The 21315-nt window shown below is 40.6% G+C and overlaps 1 protein-coding gene across 1 annotated transcript; it reads left to right on the top strand.

Annotated features, from left to right (window-relative positions):
- Positions 1–4004: 4004 nt before the first annotated feature.
- Positions 4005–14501, top strand: LOC139741982 (uncharacterized). The gene is made up of 5 exons (XM_071652547.1): positions 4005–4048; positions 10949–11057; positions 11998–13432; positions 13893–14269; positions 14409–14501. Exons 1-5 carry the CDS (start codon positions 4005–4007, stop codon positions 14499–14501), a joined length of 2058 nt encoding a protein of 685 aa, XP_071508648.1.
- Positions 14502–21315: the final 6814 nt, after the last annotated feature.

Here is a 21315-nt window from a genome sequence, read left to right as displayed (position 1 = left end):
CCAAAATTTGGAGGGCTACTATTTTGTAATTGTTAGCTATATATGGAGAGCGTAATGTTGGTGTATAGGGAAAGGTGGACTCTTCCTCTTTCCATTGATACCTAATTATGTTGACAATTAAACGTCATGTGTGACTGAGGACATGCATTTTAAAGACAACATTGACAAAATAACTAAATTGCACTTTTTCCAAGTATGCCTGTTTTTGTTAAGGCATGTCTGACCGCATGGATGAGATCTGTTATTGAAAGTGGTCAAAATCATCAGGCCAGCGTGCGAGACTGCATATTGGTGTTTGGGTTTCTTCTAACCTTTTATGGTTCTTAAACTTCAACATGGCCACGTTGTCGATAACTTGGTCCTTAGTACCGTAAAGATTAAACCACTATCCATTTTTCTCACTTCATATTCAAGACGTGGTTTGTCACTGGGAGCTATGTGTTGAATATGAACAGAGAAAAATGGACTGTGTGGGTTGGCCTCTGTGGGAGCCACCAAGCTATCGGCCAGACGGCCATGTTAAAGGTTATCGACCATAAAAAATGTTAGAAGAAACCCGAAACACAAACCCTAACACAAACCTACATTCGTATACAGCCGGGCCTATTTGGCCACTTTCATTGACAGATCTCATCCATGCAGTGAGACATGCATTGTTACTTCACAATAACACGCAAACTTGGGAAAAGTGCAAATTTCACTTTTGAAATTCGTAAACGCTTGTGTCACATAAATGAAAACACCAAATGCTTCATACAACAACAGTATTGGTTTAATTCTTAACGGAAAATCACACACAAGGATTTATCAACACCAATTAAAGAATTAACAGAGATAACCATGACCATTAAATATTACAAACAGCTTGTACAGAGACATTGTAGGCCTATCTATAATTTGAGTGGGATCAAACATGGTACATATGCAATAATGTAGGCCTACTCACGTTTGAAAACGTTACAGAGTGTTTACACAAGTCCGCTTGGAAGAAAAAAAAACCCTGCTGATTTACTGTAGGCCTTTGTAGTGTGCAGATTTCATTTCATTTATTTGTTTCCATACGTAAATAATACAAAATAATTGCTAAGTAGCATAATCGATTTGTACAAGGTGAAATATTATGAAGCACTGATACAAATGCAAATACAACAGTAGGCCTATATATAATACACATATACTTACAAACACATGTAAATACACGTGATTTACATAGTTGATCATCATGAATTCACTGCGAGTTTGAATAGCCCTCCCTAGTAAGGCATATGGGGGAGGATATGGTACGAATCTGCACAAAAAGCAGACCTTGTACAATTAGCAAGTTCCCGAGTAAGAAAAAAGAAAAGAAAGAAAGATAATAATAAGTCTTTGCATTCGTGCGTTCATGAACGAGTAGGCATTCAGAAGGGATAAGAGGAAATAGGACAAGTAAATCAATTTGACAATGACAGACAGACACACACACACATTCAAACAAACATACATGCTCGGTCACAGACACAGAAAATCCGTGCAAACTCCAGCAAATAAACGCAGGGCAAACGGGTCATATGAGAAGTCGACGTACATTCAGAATGTCACAACAGCTATGTGATATACTCATTCAGTGATTTTATTCATTATTTATTCATCATTCAGCATTCATGCATTCCTAACTTTTTTCATTAGCATTCCCTTCATTGGAAGGGTATAATTGACAATATTGAGTGAATTACTTAATCCCATGTCACATTACTTTCAAAGTTGGTCGTATATACTGTATTATATGACTTCGTATCTATTGCAATGATGTACTAGAACTTTGGCAAAACTTAGGGCCTCAATATCTATACAAGTTTTTTTTATCATTTAAAGGAACAGTCTTGATCACTTTAGAAATGAATGTTGAAGATTGAATGCACTCTAAATTATGTTGCATGGCGTTTGTGTAATATGTAAAGTAAAGAAAAAAACCTCACAATGTATTCTGTGATACTCGAAACAAACGTTCTACGCAATGAAAACTCGTGTAACCTTATATAGTATAAGATGTTATTTCTTATTCTATTTTTGTTGCTTTTTTCATCTTTAATAACGCTGGACTACATTCACTGGTGACACTATTTTTTTTTTACAGTAACGCATGCAGAGACACGTACAATTCTTACGTGAATTGGTGGCATGATTGACTTTTTTTTCAGTTTTCTGTAATTACACTTTTACAATGGTTCAAATGTCAATGCCAGAACATACTAATGAGGAAATCAGCTGCATATCCACAGTATGGCATTTAGATGCAACCCAAACCTACCTCTGTTTACACCAGCGTTAAAATTGTCAATGCAGGAAAATTGTTCACATTTCCCATTCCCGACATTCAAGTTCAAGTTCAAGTTCAAAGTTATTTCCATTTTTCAGTAACGTAGCAAACGTCCTACTTTCTTTAGTGACAAAAGCAATGAACTATGTGAACTCGGTCAAATCCTTGTCCACCCTCAGAAATTGTCAGGTGTACTGGAAAATCCCCACACGCAAACAATAATTGAAACCTTACAGTAACGATTTGCATTTAAGCTGAGGTAATCAAGTTGAGTGAAATTCCAATATGCACCGTGTGAAAAACGGGAGGGACCCACTGAAAAGACAACGATTGTAGAGTGTGAGCCCCTCTTGGAAAAAAAAAAACACACCAGAAGGCCGATTACAAAAAAAAAAAAAAAAAAATGATTGAAATAGCAGCAAAAGCAAGGACAAGTTTGGCAGCCCATCAAGAGATAGACGGACAAACAGATACACAACAACAACAAACCAACAAATGAACACACATAAATCGAGCCTGGGATGGCAATAAGACTATTCTTATAGGGAAAAAGCTTACTTGATGACACGGGTGGAACAAGACTGGCATAACAACGAGATATTACAAGATAAACAGGAATATGCAACAGACACAATGATCCTCGAAGGTTTACCAAAAAAAAAAAAGAAGTAAAAAACCGTCCAATTCTTCCTTATATCCCAAGTGGATCGGGGTATTAATCTCAGAAACAAACTAAGTTAAAGAAACATCAGCTGCAATCAGGTGATTGTAGCGATGATAAAGACGACAATGTAGATTTTACAAACGGGTAACAAAATAAGTGTCTAAACTGATGCGATTCCGGGGATCGTCATTATAGCTAAGATTGTAAAAATAAAACCTTCAATCTGCTTTTAAATGAGTATATAGGAGGAGCAGATTTTATGTCATGATACAAGGCATTCCAGTGATTTGGATCAGTATGAATGAAATAATGAGTTCTTAGCTAAAATTGCTCGAAGAAGTGGTAAGTGAAACTCATTGAACTGTCGAGTGGGGCAACTATGGAATGATTGATTTTTGATTGCACCATGCATGCACGTTGGTACGTCATAAACATGACGTTGACCCAATATCATTTTGGCAGTAGGGCCATAAACATCAGCTCAACGGTGAAAGCTTGACATTGAACCGACATTGGCATAACATAGACCAACGTTATATCAACCATTTTTTTATCTCTTTGAATGCTGGGCTTGCCCCAATGTTGACCCAACGTCACGCGTGTATATTATGCTGGCACAACATCACAAACACGAGGTTGGCCCAACGTCATTTTGACCCTTGGACCATCATTTGCCCAACAGTGAGAGTATTACGTTGGACCGTCGCGACGTTGGTACCATGTCAGACCAACATTATATCAACTATTTTCCACTCTGAGTGCCGAGTTGGCCCAATATTTGTCAAACATGTAAATAGCCTATCACATTTGTCAGGCATGTAAGTGTGTTTGCTCAACGTTAGAAACATGACGTTGGCCCAACGCCATTTTACCCGTTTGGGCTAACATTGGCCCAACAGTGAAAGCCTGACGTTGGTACATAGTAAGATTAATAGTAAGATTAATGTTTAATCAACCATTTTTCCTGTTTGAATACTGCGCTGGCCTAACTGTCGTGTACTCGCGCTGGCAAAACGTCAGAAATATGACGTTGGGCCAACCATGTCAACCTTGGTCCGGCAGTGGAAGCCTGACCTTGGACCAAGGTTGGTCCAATGTCAGACTTTCTTTTCAACTTGAATGCTGCGTTGACCCAACATTGGTTCAACGTCGTGCGTGTATGTTCGCACTTCAGGTACATGATGTTGGCCGAACGTCGTTTTATGTCATCCACTTCTTCATCTTGTCATCACGTTATCCCAAATTTATACCAACCACTTTCCACTGTCACTGTAATGATATTACAAATGTAAACTATCCACTTTTTGACTTTAGAATGACGTTATTCCAGTCAACGTTTAAATTAACTACGCTTTCTTCTTTGTTATGACGTTTTATCAATGTTCGACCAAGAATGACGTCATCCCAATAGTAGACCAGTATTTTCCCGACCACTTTCAAATTGTGTTATAATGGTACCCCAACGTTAGACCAACATTGTATCAACCACTTTTCCACCATACTATGACACTATCCCAGCGATATACCTAACAATTTTCAAAGGTGTTATAGTGCTATTCCAGCCTTAGATCAAACATTTTTCTACCTTGAATGTTCCCTTGGCCCAATTCAAGAGAGATGACGTTGGTCCAATATTATCTTGGCCGTTGGGCCATGGCCCAACAACGAAAGTTTTACTTTCCACCTTGTTATGATGTTATCCAAACATTATACCGATTACTTTTCCCTTCGAAGGCTGCATTGGCCCATTGTTGGTCCAATGCTGTGCATGTACGTTGGTACAACATCAGAAACATATGAGGTTGGCCCAACGTCATTTTGATCCTCCGGCCAACATTGGCTCAGGACTCGAAGTATGTAAACCACATTTCCACCTTATTGCATTATCTCAACGTTACACCAACCACTTTTTCACTTTTTTTTTTTTTTAAATATGACATTATCACAAGGGTAAACACCCACTTTTCGACTTTGTAATGATGCTATCCGAGTTTTTGGCCAGCGTTGTACCGACCACTTGTCCAAACAACATTTCAGCCATTGTTAGGCCCAGCGTATAAGAAACATGACATTTGCCCGTCATTCTGACATTGATGCAATTTAAGACCAATTCAATAATACTGATTCCATGTGAATAATGTTGGCTAAACAATGGACCACCTTCGTACTATTTTTTTTTCTTCAATGAGGCACGGAAGATAGTGATTGGCTTATAGTGGGGGCGCAAGGGACTTTTTGTTTCAAATTCCTCCAAAAGCAAGAAATTTATAGCCCAGACCTCCAGTCTTGACGAAGATTGTGTACCTAAGCGATTATTAAGGGCAATATCCAGTCCGCCTTCATATATGTGGATTGAGTGAATGCAGCAATATTAGTAAAACACATCAGCGAAAGGTTGTTGGAAATCGGACAATGCGTTCAAAAGTTATGAATCTTGGTATCTGGGCAGTCACTGCTGGATGAGAAAACTACTGCTACAGTGTTAGATGCCACATGCGTAGAACGATATAAAGAAAATAAAAGATAATTTCACAAATTTATGTTGTTGTTTTTTCTTAAAGTGCACATTTCCCCGACTTATCACTGGCATATGTTAAGGGTATTATCCCCCTGCCTTCTGAAAGAAGCATGTCAAGCGTTCTTTTATTATGCGAGAAAACTGAAAATATGTGGACTTTTCTTTGTTTTCTTTATATCGTTCTACACGTGCATATTGTGATATCTCAAGCTTTAGCAGTCTTCTAATCCAGCAGAGACTGAGCGGAAACTTCGATAATTCATAACTTTAGAACGAATTGTCGAATTTTCCTCAAACTCTCACTGATGTGTTAAACTAATACATGTATTGTTGCATTCACCCAATCCACATGTTTCTGAAAAAAAAGCACAACAGTGAATATATGATAAAAGTCGGATGAGAAGTACAAAGGAACGTTATGAACCTTTGAAGTTTTGCCAATTTTCACAAAACACTAGGGCCTACTTGAACAATTGAATCGATACTCATGTCAACTGTTTGGCAAAAATTAGCGGAACTTAACAATTTCATAACTTCTCCAATTTTTATCCGATGTTGATCTCATCTCGCTGTTGTGCTTTGAAAAGTGTACTCATTCATTTCAGACTAGCTTTTATCTGGTCCAGAATTGCCATTTAGAAATACGTTCATTTCCACTTTTGATCATTAATAGTTCAAAAAGTTTTCATCCGATAAAACTGTCATTGATATGAGTAATAGCTGAATAGTGTACAATTTTGTAGAAGGTAATTTGGATGTGAAAGCATAAATCAGTTTCATTAAATCTAAGATTGATTTTGAAGGAAGGTTTCAGATTTTGGTCAAATTTTAACCCTCTGTAAAAATAAACTTTGCACAGGAACCAATGATGTGTATGTGAGTGTGTGCTGACAATGGCCCTGAACAATGGACATGCCTGAACCACCTGTTGACTAGGTGTCAGTCTCGCGCTCCCAGGTGTCATGTGGATTGCCCTGGGCACTGCTAGTCTGAATTCATGCACGGTAAAGGGTGAAAATTAATGCATGCATATGGAAAAAGTAAGAACATGTTTCCATGTGCTTCCAAACACCACATTCATTCCAGCTGACAATTATTTTCAAATTTTGCTTCACACATCACTAAATCTGGGATATAAATAAGCATAAATGATCTAAAGTTCTTCATTTTAATACAACTGTCTACTGACTAATAGTCTGACAAATTCGTCGCTTTTACGATAAAAAGAGATCATATCTGGTAAAAAGTTCAGCAGCATTTTTCATTGGGGCGATTTGTTTCACAGTAGATTTATTTCAGGCTTCATAAACACAAGTGTATACTATAATTGATTTTCTTTGCTTCCTGTCACCGTGTTTACGACAGAACAGAAGGTATTCATTGTAATTTCGTTTTTCCAAAGTAGGGAGAGCACTGTCGCCACTCAACGACAGTATCGGCAGGCGTTTGACTTTACACAGATACTGCCAGAGGCTGAATAAAGACTAGTTGTGATAGTGGAATTTTTCATGAATAAATAATGAAGCATTCAAATCCTGGCCATTGTTCACGACCATTGTCAGGGTGTTAACCACACACTAACATACACACCCATTGACCCCTGTGCAAAGTACAAGTTTTGTACAGAGGGTTGAAAATAGAGCAAAATCTGGAACCTAACTGTGAAATTAATCATGGATTTCATGAAACTGATTTTTGCTTTCATATTTAAACCACCTTCAACAAAATTGTACATTATTCAGCTATCACTCATATCAACGACAGTGTTATCTAATATATAGGGGTTTTTTATTATTAAGAATCAAAAGTGGAAAATGTTTTTTGAAACACCTAGTACATACAAACCATTGAACAAACACTTTTTTTTTCAAATGATTTTATTAACTTTCATTCAAATGATACTATAAACATCAATTCACTTCGGTGTCACTGTACAACATCACAGAATAATTTCTCAAATAAAGGTGACAACTGAGATGAACATTTTAAGTTTTTTACATAACAAGTAAAATACCAATGATACTGCAATTACCCCCCCCCCAAAAAAAAAATAAATAAATAAAAATGAATCCTCCTTAACCTAACACTCCTCCAACACACCCACCCACACACACACGCACACACACTTAACAAACACACGCGCTCGCGCTCACACACACACACACACACACACACACGCTAAAACCGATTCCGAGTCTATCAATGGCCAGGGAGCTGCAGACACCATTACTGAGAGCTGAAGTTCAGAGACCTGATGTTTATGCACAAGAGTCTCATGAGAGCAGCGAAAAATGTCTTCAGACGATTTTGTTTATATGCCTATTTACAGCTGATAGTGAACGGGATGTCCTTCTTGTACTTGATAAAGTTTACTGTTACATCTTTCGCGGGTTGGGTTTTATCTTATTTACAACTTGGCGGTGCATTGTGGGCAACAGCCAACTTGTGCAATGATATTACGGAAACGTTTCCTCTATTCATTTTTTAAATTAATTTCTTTAATTTGAATTTAAATTATTGCATACTGAGAACATTATTGCATTCATTCATTTACTTATCTGTTTAATAATATATTTTATTGATTTATTTAATTCTAATCTTTTGTCATGTTGGCCGATTTACCGATAACAAGTGGTCTTCCATGGGGCCCTGAATAACAGTAATAAACACAATTATATACATTTTGTACATCAAATAGCAAAACTTATCTACAGAAGTAATCAGATATACACATTGCAAATTAACGCAAAACAAATGTCAATATGCCATGACACGAGTTCATATACAATTGTGATAGAAAAATGAGAAATATCAGTTAAATCGACATTATGCGCATGAATGAGTAAATTTTCACAGAATACCCACTTTTTAGGCGATGATTGTTTGTGTTATTTACAAATTACAACTTTGTTTAAACAATCTTTTAAATGAGTAGATGGAAGAAGCTGATCTGATTGAATGATCTAGCTTTGTTGTATTCCATTCAAATATAGAAATGCAATTGGGCTACACTAATTATAACTATCAGTGCGAAATCTTAGCACACATAGACTTCCACTGTCTATATGCCTTGTGTGGTGTCCATGTACATTATTAAGTTCGACTAAAATTACCTGAAAGCAAGAAGATGCCAAGTTATGAACGCATTTATATACACGTATCATCATGACGCGACTAAACTCAAAACGTTTGTCCGGTGTCATCCATTCAAGACTTTTGAACAAATCAGCCGATGGTGTGTCATACACTTTGCTCAGTATTATTTTTGCGGCCCGGCCCTCCTTTTCATTTTTTTTTTCCAGCTTAGTTGTATGGGACCGAAATCCATTCGACCAAACAACAGAACAGTAGTAAAATCGTGGTAACACTTGACTGTTATAAAAGCAACTCTAATGATGGCTGCGGTAAATTAAACACCACCACCAACAACAGCAACAAAACTCTTCTCTCTCTTTATCATACAAACACTTTTCTGGGTAATTTACTTACACTTTCAGTTTGTTTAGACCATTTCTGTTCTTAAAGCTCCTAAACATCAGGTGAACTGAACTATTTTAATCAAACTACCATTCAATAAGATACTGAATGTTTCGATCTTTCTGGGACTAGCACGGGTACCGACAATCAAGACACAAGTTTTATCAGTGCTAAGGACAAGACAATTTTTCCTTAATCCCATGTCATAACTCTGTATCAGGTTGCTTTCGTCAAATATCCAGTCAATGACATTATATTATGTTTACATCTTTTCAGGTTGATTGATAATAGTTACATCCGGGGTCTACCTCGAAATTTCCGGGCGCACTGTCTTGCGTACGGCTGTTCAGCTCGCATACGCCCGCTTTTAAGTTAAAAGACAAACAGCTGGGATTTTCCGAGCATGCTCCTGCGCACTGAATCAGACTGCTCTCCACTGTTATGGCCGCCACCACACTTCCCCGTAGGCATCTATCCTTCACTGGTGCACCAAACTCGTCCTTAACCAACGAATAAAGACTGGATCTCCTTCGGCTTGGAGGTGGGGCACCGGGCGGGGCACCGGGCGGGGCACCGGGCGGGGCAACTGGATCAGCTGCAAAGAGGAAAGGTCTTCTTAAACATACTGATTTTACTTTATGCAAATCAAATTTACTGGATCTCGATCCCTGCCCCCAAAAGAAGAGGAGAATATGTGGATAGCATCTGCAAGCGTAAATCGCATTGTCTTTTTTTCTTTTCTTGTGCTGCTCGATATTAAACTGTGATGAATTTTCCGTTGTGTTAAATTCGTATACCTTTTTTGAAAAATACGTTTATCAAGTCATTTTGGTCGTTTTGCACCTCTTAAACTATAATACCTATCATATTCGAAATCTGTAGACATGAACCACAGCATGAGTAAAATATCATGATTTTCTCCTGATATCCATTAAGAAATTAATGTCTTCAGTAACATAAAGCACACAATGTCATATAGGCCTATACGAGTAACAATGCTGAATTGAATGCACTAGTATGAACGCAAAAGCCCCGTGGAGAACTTCTGTGATAACATGAATGCCTAGCAATTAGGTATAAATAACTTTTGTTTTATTCGTTATTGCTCTACAGCTAAATTTGAATGCCTTTATTCGGTTTTGGCTGCCACATGGCAAATTGACTATTTGATTTGTTCTTATGTCCTCTGACAAAATATAATGGCCTATCTACACCCTTCACCAGAGGGTACGTGCATGTTTAAGTGTGAAATCGGACAGGAATACCTATATTGGTTGATATTTTCCTACAGCATTACTATAGGACGTGGAATCTTTAATACACTGTACATGACGATATTTTCGGTAATGTTAGACGTAGTTCTTCCCTTGTATTGATTTAACATGATTTACTTATTCTTTTCCGTTTTATGCAAACTTGTTTATGAATATAATCTTATTGACATTATTATGAACCGAATAGGATGACAACAGGGAAGCGAATGATAAAAGAATGACACTCGTCATTATGGGCCACTGTATAACATGTGCAAATTGATTTGGGAGAAAAAGTACAGATGGCCCTTTTTTCAGCCCTCTTCCGCGTAATGATTACCTTATAATGATACCAGCAGCCGGTCTATTCGAGTATCGAACAGGATGGAATGGAATGGAATACAAATGTATTGCCGAACAAATCTACTGCTTTACAGAATAAAACTACTATGAATCTTTTTTGTGTGTGCATGAATTGAAACTTCTCAAGACTCAATCTAGTTTTGTGATAAATAAAGAAAAAGAAATCGTTGAGCAAATGTGGTGGTGTGTTTAATGACGTAGAGATAAAACGTTCATTGCAGATAGAGAATCACTTTATAAATGAATCAGGGCTTTGAAGTTCAACTCTTCAAGTACATGCATTACGATAACAAAATTATAAGGCATTGTCACACTGCGTGTTTCATACATAGCACGATAGTTTTTATTTTTCCCATTTCGCCGTGGTGCCAAAGTGAAGTTGCAAAGGGCAAAGGGGTTGAATGGGAATCATCTCTCTACACCTTCTGGCGACAGTTTTGGGACCTGGTGCAGCTCAAGTGTAACTTCGGTCCCGACATCATGGTACATGGTTGGATTATTATGAATGTTGCATTGCCACAAGCATAGAGAGCCTTTTTTAAGCTCAGAAAACAACAACAACAACAACAGAATACCCCTATGACCTCTAGTTGAGGTGTACGATGGATTGCAGTTTGGGGGAATTATCTATCAGTAATCACTAAACAGTGTCATCTGGTTATCATCTATTCTTGGTCCTGTTACTGTTTTTTACTTCATTCTTATTTTAGTTGAATTATCATTATCATCAGTTTATCCTTATCATAATTAGCACCTATTATCATTATCATTATTATTATTAGTATAGTAGTAGTAGTAATAATAGTAGTAAATTCATTGTTGTTATATCGTTATCATCGTCATATAATGTTGATACTACTCTAGTTCAATTCAGTTGCAAGCTCTGCTTTTAATAGTAGATCGGGGGCCACTGATGGAGCGTTCACGTCGCGGTCCCTGTCAGGTGTTTTACACTTGCGAATCCTTCAACCACACTTATACGCTATCAACAATTATCCCACATCATTATCATGACTCAACTAGACCTTAGAACTGTTGATGATGCCCAAGGTCGCAAGCATGGGCCCTTGTCAGGGCCGGCCTTGAGTATAATATCATCGAACATCGAAGGTCTAGCTGGCGCCAAACAAGATCTTTTGGCAAATCTATACACCAAGCATAGTTGTGATATCCTCTGTCCCCAAGAGACGCATTGCGGACCTTCACGGGTACGTCCTCACATCTCGGGTACGACCCTCATTGCTGAGAGGCCACATGACCAGTATGGAAGTGTAGTATTCTTACGCAATGGGCTGTCTGCTGACAAGATATCTATTTCTGATACGGATGACACTGAAATCATTACCATCAACACCAAGGGAGTATCTGTCAGTTCGGTGTATAAACCTTCCATCATATTTGACATTCCCCCTGATGTCACCAGCGGTCGCATCAATGTTGTCATCGGAGACTAAATAACAGCCATCATGTCAATTGGGGTTATGCTGAAACTAATGAAGATGGTGAGCAAGTCGAGAGCTGGGCAGACTCCAACCAACTGTCTCTCATTCATGATGCCAAGCTCCCTCCTTCTTTCAACAGCTCACGATCGAGACGGAGGTACAACCCAGACCTGATTTTCACATCCAGTATTGTTGCCAATCAGTGTGAGAAGATTGTTCTGGATCCCATTCCCCACACACAACATCGGCCAATAGGTCTCAAGATCACCGCAGTCATCTCTCCCCGTGCTGTTCCCTTCAGGCGACGTTTCAATCTCAAGAAAGCCGACTGGAAGGGCTTCTCTGATGACCTAGACTCTGCTATTCTAGATCTTCCCGCTACCCCTGACAATTATGATGCTTTTGTAGAATCAGTTAAATCATCATCGCGCCATAACATTCCTCGTGGCTGCCGCACAAGGTACATCCAGGGCTTGACTGATGACTCTAAGGCATTATATGATGACTACATCTTGGGTTTTGAGGATGACCCTTTTAGTGATGACACCATTGAGCTTGGTGAAGCCTTAGCTGATTCCATCACAGAAGAAAGGCGGAAGAAATGGCAAGAGCTCATTGAAAGCACAGATATGACTCATAGTAGCAGGAAAGCCTGGAAGACCATCCGCATCGTAGGAAATGACTACACAAAGCCGCAGCCAAGGCTGCAAGTCACCGCTGACCAGGTTGCCCACCAACTCCTCTTGAATAGCCGGGGAAATCCAAATCACCGTCCTCAGAGGGCTAAACTTCCCAGAGCTGCTAATGCATCCTCACAAGACGCCACAAGTTTCACAAGGCCATTCACAATGAGTGAACTGGAATCTGAAATGAAGTCTATGAAAAACAACAAGGCTGCAGGTCTTGATGATGTCATAGTGGAACAGATCAAACACTTCGGGCCAGGTGCACGCAGATGGCTTCTTGATATGGTCAACGAATGTGTTAAGTCCAACAAGATCCCAAAGATGTGGAGGAAAGCAAAAGTCATTGCTCTACTGAAACCTGGTAAAGGCCCTGCCATCCCTAAGAGCAATAAGACGATATCCCTACTCTGCCACATGTACAAGCTGTTTGAACACCTCCTCCTGAACCGCATAGCATTGTTCGTTGATGATCACCTTATCCCGGAGCAGGCGGGCTTCAGACCGGGAAAATCATGTACAGGACAACTACTGAACCTCACGCAGTACATCGAGGATGGTTATGAGAACAGCAAAATCACTGGTGCTGCCTTTGTCGATCTTTCAGCAGCATACGACACAGTCAATCACCGCATCCTTGCCAAGAAACTGTATGAGATGACCTCAGATGTTAGACTCACAAAGTTGATCTGCAACATGCTATCAAACCGCAGATTCTTCGTAGACCTCGGTGGTAGAAAGAGTAGATGGAGGACACAAAAGAACGGACTTCCTCAAGGGAGTGTGCTTGCCCCTTTGTTGTTTTGTTTGTTCATTTCCATCTGAGAAGATGGCTTGATAGCCCATATTCAGCTACGTTAAGCTGGTATTCCATGGGGTCCAGTTGGGTGTGAGGTGGGACCGCTTCACCGGGTTAAACACCCTGCTCTTTGCGATGAATGAATGAAGCGGGATCTTTTACGTGCATGAGTTGTTACTCTCTCATACACGGGACCTCCATTATGTCCTATCCGAGGAACAGAGTGTTTTGCCTCTTGCTAGAGGGGACGGTATGCTTACACACATCATTGCTCAGTCCAGACTCGGGTTCGAACCCGGGCCGCGTGATCGTGATCGAGGCAGACGCGCTACCGACTGAGCCAACTCACCGCCCATTAATAACATCTACACAAATGATCAACCTACTCAACCAGACACAAGACGCGTTCTCTATGCTGATGACCTTTGCATTGCATCTCAAATGGACACCTTCGAAGAAGTAGAGGACTCCCTCTCCAGTGCACTGGACTTACTCATCACCTACTATGCCAACAACCATCTAAGAGCTAACCCAGACAAAACACAAATCAGTGTGATTCATCTTAAGAATAGGGAAGCCAGCCGTCAACTACGGATTAGTTGGTATGGAAAACGCCTGCAACATGTATCCAAGCCAGTCTACCTAGGGGTGACACTTGACAGGTCCCTCACTTTCAAGGATCACATCATTAAGACCAAGGCAAAGGTGGCATCAAGGAATAGTATCCTCCGAAAGCTCACTAATACGAAGTGGGGTGCTGATGCGAAGACAGTACGTACAACAGCACTGGCTTTATGCTAGCTACTGTACAGCTGAGTATGCGTCACCTGTCTGGAGTAGATCAGCTCAAGCCACTAAGATTGACACTGTTCTAAATTATTCATGTCGTGCTATTACTGGTTGCCTAAAGCCCACAAAGGTTGAAGACCTCTACCTACTGAGTGGGATTGCTCCTCCGAGCATCCGTAGGACCGTTGCATCCCAGAAGGAAAAGCTGAAGTAAGAAAACGACCCTCGCCACCCTCTCTTCAATCATGATCATTCAAGAAAGAGGCTAAAATCCAGGCGCAGCTTCATGCATTCTGTTAAGGCTCTAAACAAAAGCCCTGACAAGCAGCGTGTATCCATGTGGATTGAACGTCTTACCCATACACCGCATACAGTGCCTACTACCGGCCCTCAGGAAACTACACCATCAGGCGCCAGTGAGGCATGGCCTTTCTGGTCTTGCTGCAATCGCCTAAGAAGTGCTGTCGGCCGCTGCAAATCTAACCTAGCAAAGTGGGGGTATAGTGAGAATGATGACACCACCTGCCTGTGTGGAGAGGAGCAGACTATGCAACATCTCCTGGTCTGCACTTCTACCAGAGCCTTGCACAAAAGAGGATCTGGCAGCTCTAACGCCCTGTGCCAGGCAGTGCATCCAACATTGGATTGGACGAATCTAACGTTCCATTCTGCGTAGTGACTCAAGAAGAAGAAGAATAGTAGACCACTTTTTTTTCCATCGATATATTTATTTAATTTACTACAGTTGCAAAGTGTAGGTCCTACATTGTACTTTTTTTTTCGTTACATCATCCGCTTATAGAAACATATTTTGTACAATGTCTGATGATTTATTCTTTCAAATTGTTTAACAGTTGGATTGTTAACTGTACCACTTTATGATAATATATATTTCATATATGATTGAATTGAATTGAAATATTTCATTGTCATAAATTGATATTCTTATTTACATAAGGAATATGATTACTGGTATCGTCATATTCATTGTCAATTTAATTGTCATTGTCATTATCATAATCGTTATCGTTACCGATTATCATCACAATTGTGACATGTGTGTGATAGTATAAAGAACTAGGAAAAAAGTATGAAAGTAAGTGCAACGTGTCCTTGTGCTGTATCTAAACCAATCACTTCCATCACTTCTGCACTTACTTTCACAGATAGCGTAGGAAGACGTTTTGGTACACCTAACGTAGTGACGTAGATCACGTCGATCAGGGTACAGCACAACGCAGTTTCCTTCTGAGGATTCTGAGCTCCCGGCACTCCCACCAGTTGTCAAGGAGAGAGAGTCATGAGAAAAAGGTTAGGATGAAACATATAGTCAAAATTACAGACAAAGAAAACACGGACAAAATAGCGTACTTTTTATGTGTGAGTGCATTCAAATTCCTCTTAATTATCAAAATCTGCAAAAACCAACTTAAAGGTTCTCTGAGATACAAATGCATGTTGATTTGTGTTGATTTGTGATACCCGCAACATCACTTTTGCGATGAAAAGAATAATTGGAAACATATTTTAAATTAGTTTTATTCTATTTTCTTCAGATTACTTGGATACGTCCAAAAAAAAAAAATCCTTCCAAACAAATATTCTTGTTGTGACCTCATCTGTCAATCATTGCTAAAAGTACTGATATGTTTAACAAAAGACATTGGAATGCATGCACCTTCCCCTCGACTTAGCATAACTTGCATGTTTCTGTGATATTAATGTGACTAACAAAAGACATGGCGAGGGAAAAAGAATCACCGCAAAGTGGTGTTGAGGCTATCATAAATCAACACAAATCAACATGCATTTGTATTTCAGGGAACAATTCACTTCACACCTCGCGCAGATACAAGGTTATATACTATGCACTCAAGTAGCAAAATAAAATTTTCGCACACTACATATTCCTGCAAAAGTGATGCGCTACTAATAGTGTGTGGATGAATTTACGCACTATGGAAGTCAACGCTATGACACTTTCCCCTCGCTTAAATACAACGATGTTTCTAAGCAACGACGGCTCAACAAAATACAAACAGACATTTTTTTTTTCATTCTTACTGTCAGCTCTTTCATAAGACGTTCCATCTGCACACTTGAAAGTTCCTGCTACCTCTCTGTCTGTACAGCCAATCCAGATGGATTTGGATTCTTCCGATTCGGATGCATAATGTGAATTTGACCATTGACCCGCTACTGCTGAGCTCTCCTCGTCGTTGTTGTTCACCCACGGGTAACCCCCTATGGCACGACAGGATATCACGGCTTCATCATAAGTCATCCTGGGAATATCGGCACAATACATGTAGCATCCCGCGTCTGTGCTTTCCCATCCATCGGGACACTCAGCACCTGCGGATTAATATACCCCAAAACAGTGACATACAGCTCTGTACTGTGGCAAAATTAATTGTCTTCTCTGTAGTAACTGATCACGTGGATATAGGCCCATCTGGATCAAGGAGGTTCGGGAGTCACAACAGTCGAACACAATGTTCGATGGGGATCATCGCACGAGCTCGACACCCACGAGTTACAAAGCCCACAAGCTCGACATTGAAAAAAGGTCCATGAGTTGAACAGTCCACGAGTCATGCAGCCGACGAGCTTAACACTAGGCAAAAAAAAAAAAAAAAAATCCACCAGCTCGATACTATGCAAAAGAGGTCCACCAGCTTGACACTATGGGCAAATGAGGCTCACGAAACCGACACCCCCGTGATGTAATTTCGGTCTCGTGGGCCTTTTTTACCTACTGTCGGACACATGATACCTTAGTTGCCTAATGTCGAGTTGGTGGACCGTATAGCTCGCGGGCCCATTTCACTTGATGTCGAGCTCCTATAGGCGTTGATCACACAGTGTCTAGCTCGTGGGCTGTGTGTCTCGTGGGCTGTATGACTCATGGGTTGTATGACGTGACTCATGGGCTGTATGACTTGTGGGCTGTATAACCCGTGGGTTGTATTCAATTCGATTCAATTCATTTTATTTTCATACTTCTCATTTATGAACATTACAACAGAAACCAGACAAGTTCTTTTACCTTGTGAACAATGTGCAGAAAACAAACAATATACATGGTGATAACACAGTAATTACATGTAATGATAACTGGTGAAAATCGAAATCGAAATGGGGTTGATCAAAGAGAAGTATGACGGGACCTACATGAAAGCAAGCTTGTTTGGCTGTAAGCCCCGAGTAATCAGTGTTTGTGAAAAAGAAACGGAGAACGGATAGAAGATAAGACCAGAATGATGATGTAAGGTTGCCAAATTTTATGTAATAAAAAAGAAGAAGAAAAGGAAGAAGAAGAAAAACAAACAAACTATACATTAATATGAACTTACTGTGACCGAGCCATCATTATTATACAGCCTACTTTGGTATATATACTATAAACTATTGTTGCATTAAAACTTTCACAGGATATGATCAGTAAGACACAAAAAGTAACATGTACAACTATTAAGCCATTTGGTGCCTGCCGTCAAGCTCTGCATAGAAGGTTAGAGAGGGGCAGAGGGAAAGAGGAAGAGAGGGAAACGAAGTAGAATGTGGAATTGCTAATGATGAATTCAGAGAGCCCGATGGCAAGACCCTAAATGGAATCTGCAACGTGTTGACAAAATGTTTGATTGGACAATAACATACCACAGTATTACATAAGACATTACGACTGTTCAGTGTCTGCAAAATATGCACTCAATAAAAACTCTTTTAATTTACGTTTAAAGGAATATAAAGACGAGCAGCTTGTTATTTCGGGGGAGAGGTCATTCCAGTATCTAGGGCCCGTATACATTATCGTTTTTTAGCGAAAATTGTTCGAGAACGTGGAAGGTGAAATGCGTCACTTTGGCGGGTAGGATAATTATGAATCAAATAGTTTTTTCTGAACATGCTAGTAAAAACATCCGGTAACTCGTTGGCAGAAAATTTGTACATAAATATGCCGACGTTGTAACTGAACAGATCTGATATTTTCAGTATTTTATTTTTCAAAAATAAATCATTCGTGTGGGACAAATATCCGACATGGTTGATATTTCTGATGGCACGTTTTTGAATACTCGAGAGTGACTCGAGAGTGTCGAGCTTATGACGTAATGTCGGTCTCGCTGGCCTTGTTTGCCTAGTGTCGAGCTCATGCATATATGGGCCTTATTTGCCTATAGTGCCGAGCTGGTGGACCTTATAGCTCGTTGGCCTATTTCACTTGATCTCGAGCTCATGGACCTTTTTCACTCAGTGTCTAACTCATGGGCTGTATAACTCGTGAGTGTCCAGCTCGTGACAAAATGTCGGTCTCGGGGACCTTGTTTGCCTATTTGTGTCGGGCTCATGAGCCTTACTTGCCTATAGTTGTCGAGCTCATGCATATGTTTACATTTGTTCCTATAACCCAAGGACTGTGTAAGGAAGTAGTATCTACGAGATAGATATTAATAAATCTACGTTGTGTATAATTCCCATGAGCACGAAGTGTCTTATGTCATATACTGTAACTTTGGGCTTACAGGTCAAGGAACCACGAGGGTGGGTCACAAAGAATTAAGTCGATCTTAAATGTTAAAATCTACTTCAAATCATGGTATGCTGTTTGTGTCTTTGATGTTTTCTAACTTCATATTGAAAATGAACATTTGGTAGCCTTTCGTTTTCTCCTGCAGCTGTTCATATGCGAGATGAAACTAGTGACAAAGGAATGTTCTGTTAAGATAAAGAACAACCTGGAGTGGATGCTGAAAGCAGGGAGGTGAGAAAAGAAGGTTGATAAAACTGAACAGGGAAACCAGTGGCATACCATGATTTTAAGTCGATATCAAATAGAATTCTACGATAGACTTTATGGCCAGTGCCACGTTTTCAAAAGTGTGTGTGTGTGGGGGGGGGGGGGGGACCCACTTCAGACTTCTGGTGCTTTCAGCTATTTCAGCGCAAAAACAAAGGCCTTACTTCGCTCACATTTCAAGGTTTCTATCTATCGCACATCCGGGGTAAAAAGTGGAGGGGGGGGGGGGGCAAAGTGGTGACTTCTTATGTATTCCTCTGTATGATGCAAAAAGAAAGTGGGGGAGGCCCGAGCCCTCGAGTCCCCCGCCCCCCCCCCCCCCCCCCCCCCCCCCCCGTTCCGTCGGCCGACCCTCGGACTTGCATGGCTTCTGAAACACCCCCCAGGTTTTTCATGACAGATGTTACTAGGCATTGTGGGAGTTCCTTTCTTACTTTTTTTTATTTGCTTATAATTGCTGTTCAGCGTGTAGCCTATAACATTACGAGAAAGTGAGTATGAAAAGTATCACGAGGATCTAAACATGAGTAGGGCCTAGTAGGCCTGCTTACTATTTATGACTTTTACTGTTCTCCCAGACAACGTGATGAAGCGTGATAGTCAATACAATAAAGGCCGTGTCACACCAGCCTTGCGTGCGACTTGCAAAGAACAATTTTGACTACCCGGGGGTCCCCGTAGATGATCCGCACATGACAGAACCTAGCATGTATCTCAAAGTAGTCGCCCGAGGTGCGCACACATATTTTTTTTTTTTTTACCCGCAACCGTGTTTAGGCCCTGTCACACCTTTCCGGGCAAGCTACTCGGGCTTGTTACGTGTAGGGATTTTCTGGCATACCGGACATTCCTGAGGGCGGAAAAGGATTTGTGCGAGTCAGCGCATGTGTCTTACTTGCTGGACGCGTTATACTTGCGAGTATACTGTGTGACCTTTGTACCAGTCGCGTGGGGGCTGACAACTCAGTGAAGGAATTCCTCTAGTGGAATGGCTGAAATCTCACAGAATTTCATTATCTTGGCTGCGTACGGGACTGCGAAGTACCTGCGTGGGAATTGCCTGGGAAGTACTGCCGCTAAGGGTCTCCTACTAGCGTTCTGCGTGGAACTCTACGGGCATTCCCGCGACTCACCCGGATAAAGTTTTGGTCATGCTCAAAACTTGGCTGCGGTTAAATCGGACTTGCGTGAGCACCCCCGGGCAACTACACGCTAGATACTGTCAGGTGCGGACCAACTGCGGAGAGCTCCGGGAAGTAAATTTGTTTCCCCGCAAGTCAAGCCGCAGAAGTTCCCCCGTACGGTATGACAAGGCATGAATGAAAATTGCAAAACATTCTTGTTCGCCCGCTTAAAATCTTCTACGTGCTGGAAACTACCTCCTCGCCACAAGCCCGCGTAGCTTGCCCGGAATGGTGTGACACAGGCCCCTGGGGAGCAACTTTTTTCACAAGGGTGCTGAACCCCTGACCCACCGGTTCGTTGCCGGACCAGCGTTTCAGTATATGGGGGGGGGGGGGGGGGGGGGGGCAGAGGGAGGTGAAGGGGGGGGGGGGGCATCCGAACGAGGGTGAGAAAGCCCTCTATCAAACAAGGAAACTTTTGCATGTTAAATGAAATTAAACACACTATGTGGTAAATGGTGAAATTTTTCAATCAAAAAAAAAAAATGAATACTCATGGACTATGTGTTCATGAATGAAATGTTGTTGAACGAGATATGTTATCTCTTGATCCTTGTGTGGGTCTTAACTTTGTATAAGTCCATGGAAGGGGACCTAAAGGGGGAGGGCGTGGGAGGGGGTATCCCTCTCCCACACTGGAGAGATTTTGAATTTTCATACCTGAAATTCAGCGATCTGGTACACACTTTTGGTGAAATTCTTAAAAACTATTAAAAAAATATTCACAGAAATGTGAATGGCGTCAAATCGGGTTACAATCAACTCTTGTTCCGTGTGTGCGTCATCACCGTGAGGGGATATCCCCTCCCACACTGGAGAGATTTTGAATTTTCATACCTGAAATTCAGCAATCTTGTGCACACTTTTGGTGATTTTTTTTTTAAAGTATGAAAATAAAATATGCACAGAAATGTGAATGCCCGATAAATCAGGTTGCAATCAACTCTTGTTTCCGTGTGTGCATCAAATCACTGTGAAATAACTGTATGGAAGTTGATGAGGTGGGGATGGGAGGTGCGAAGGCTACCATGCGACAGAGCTTT

The sequence above is a fragment of the Diadema antillarum genome, unplaced genomic scaffold (genome assembly GCF_040938485.1).
Source record: "Diadema antillarum isolate AM-2024a unplaced genomic scaffold, OU_Dant_1.0 seq00000971_RagTag, whole genome shotgun sequence".
In the NCBI taxonomy this organism is placed as follows: domain Eukaryota; kingdom Metazoa; phylum Echinodermata; class Echinoidea; order Diadematoida; family Diadematidae; genus Diadema; species Diadema antillarum.
The sequence above is the reverse complement of the archived record's forward strand: the minus strand, read 5'-3'. Positions and strand labels throughout refer to the sequence as shown.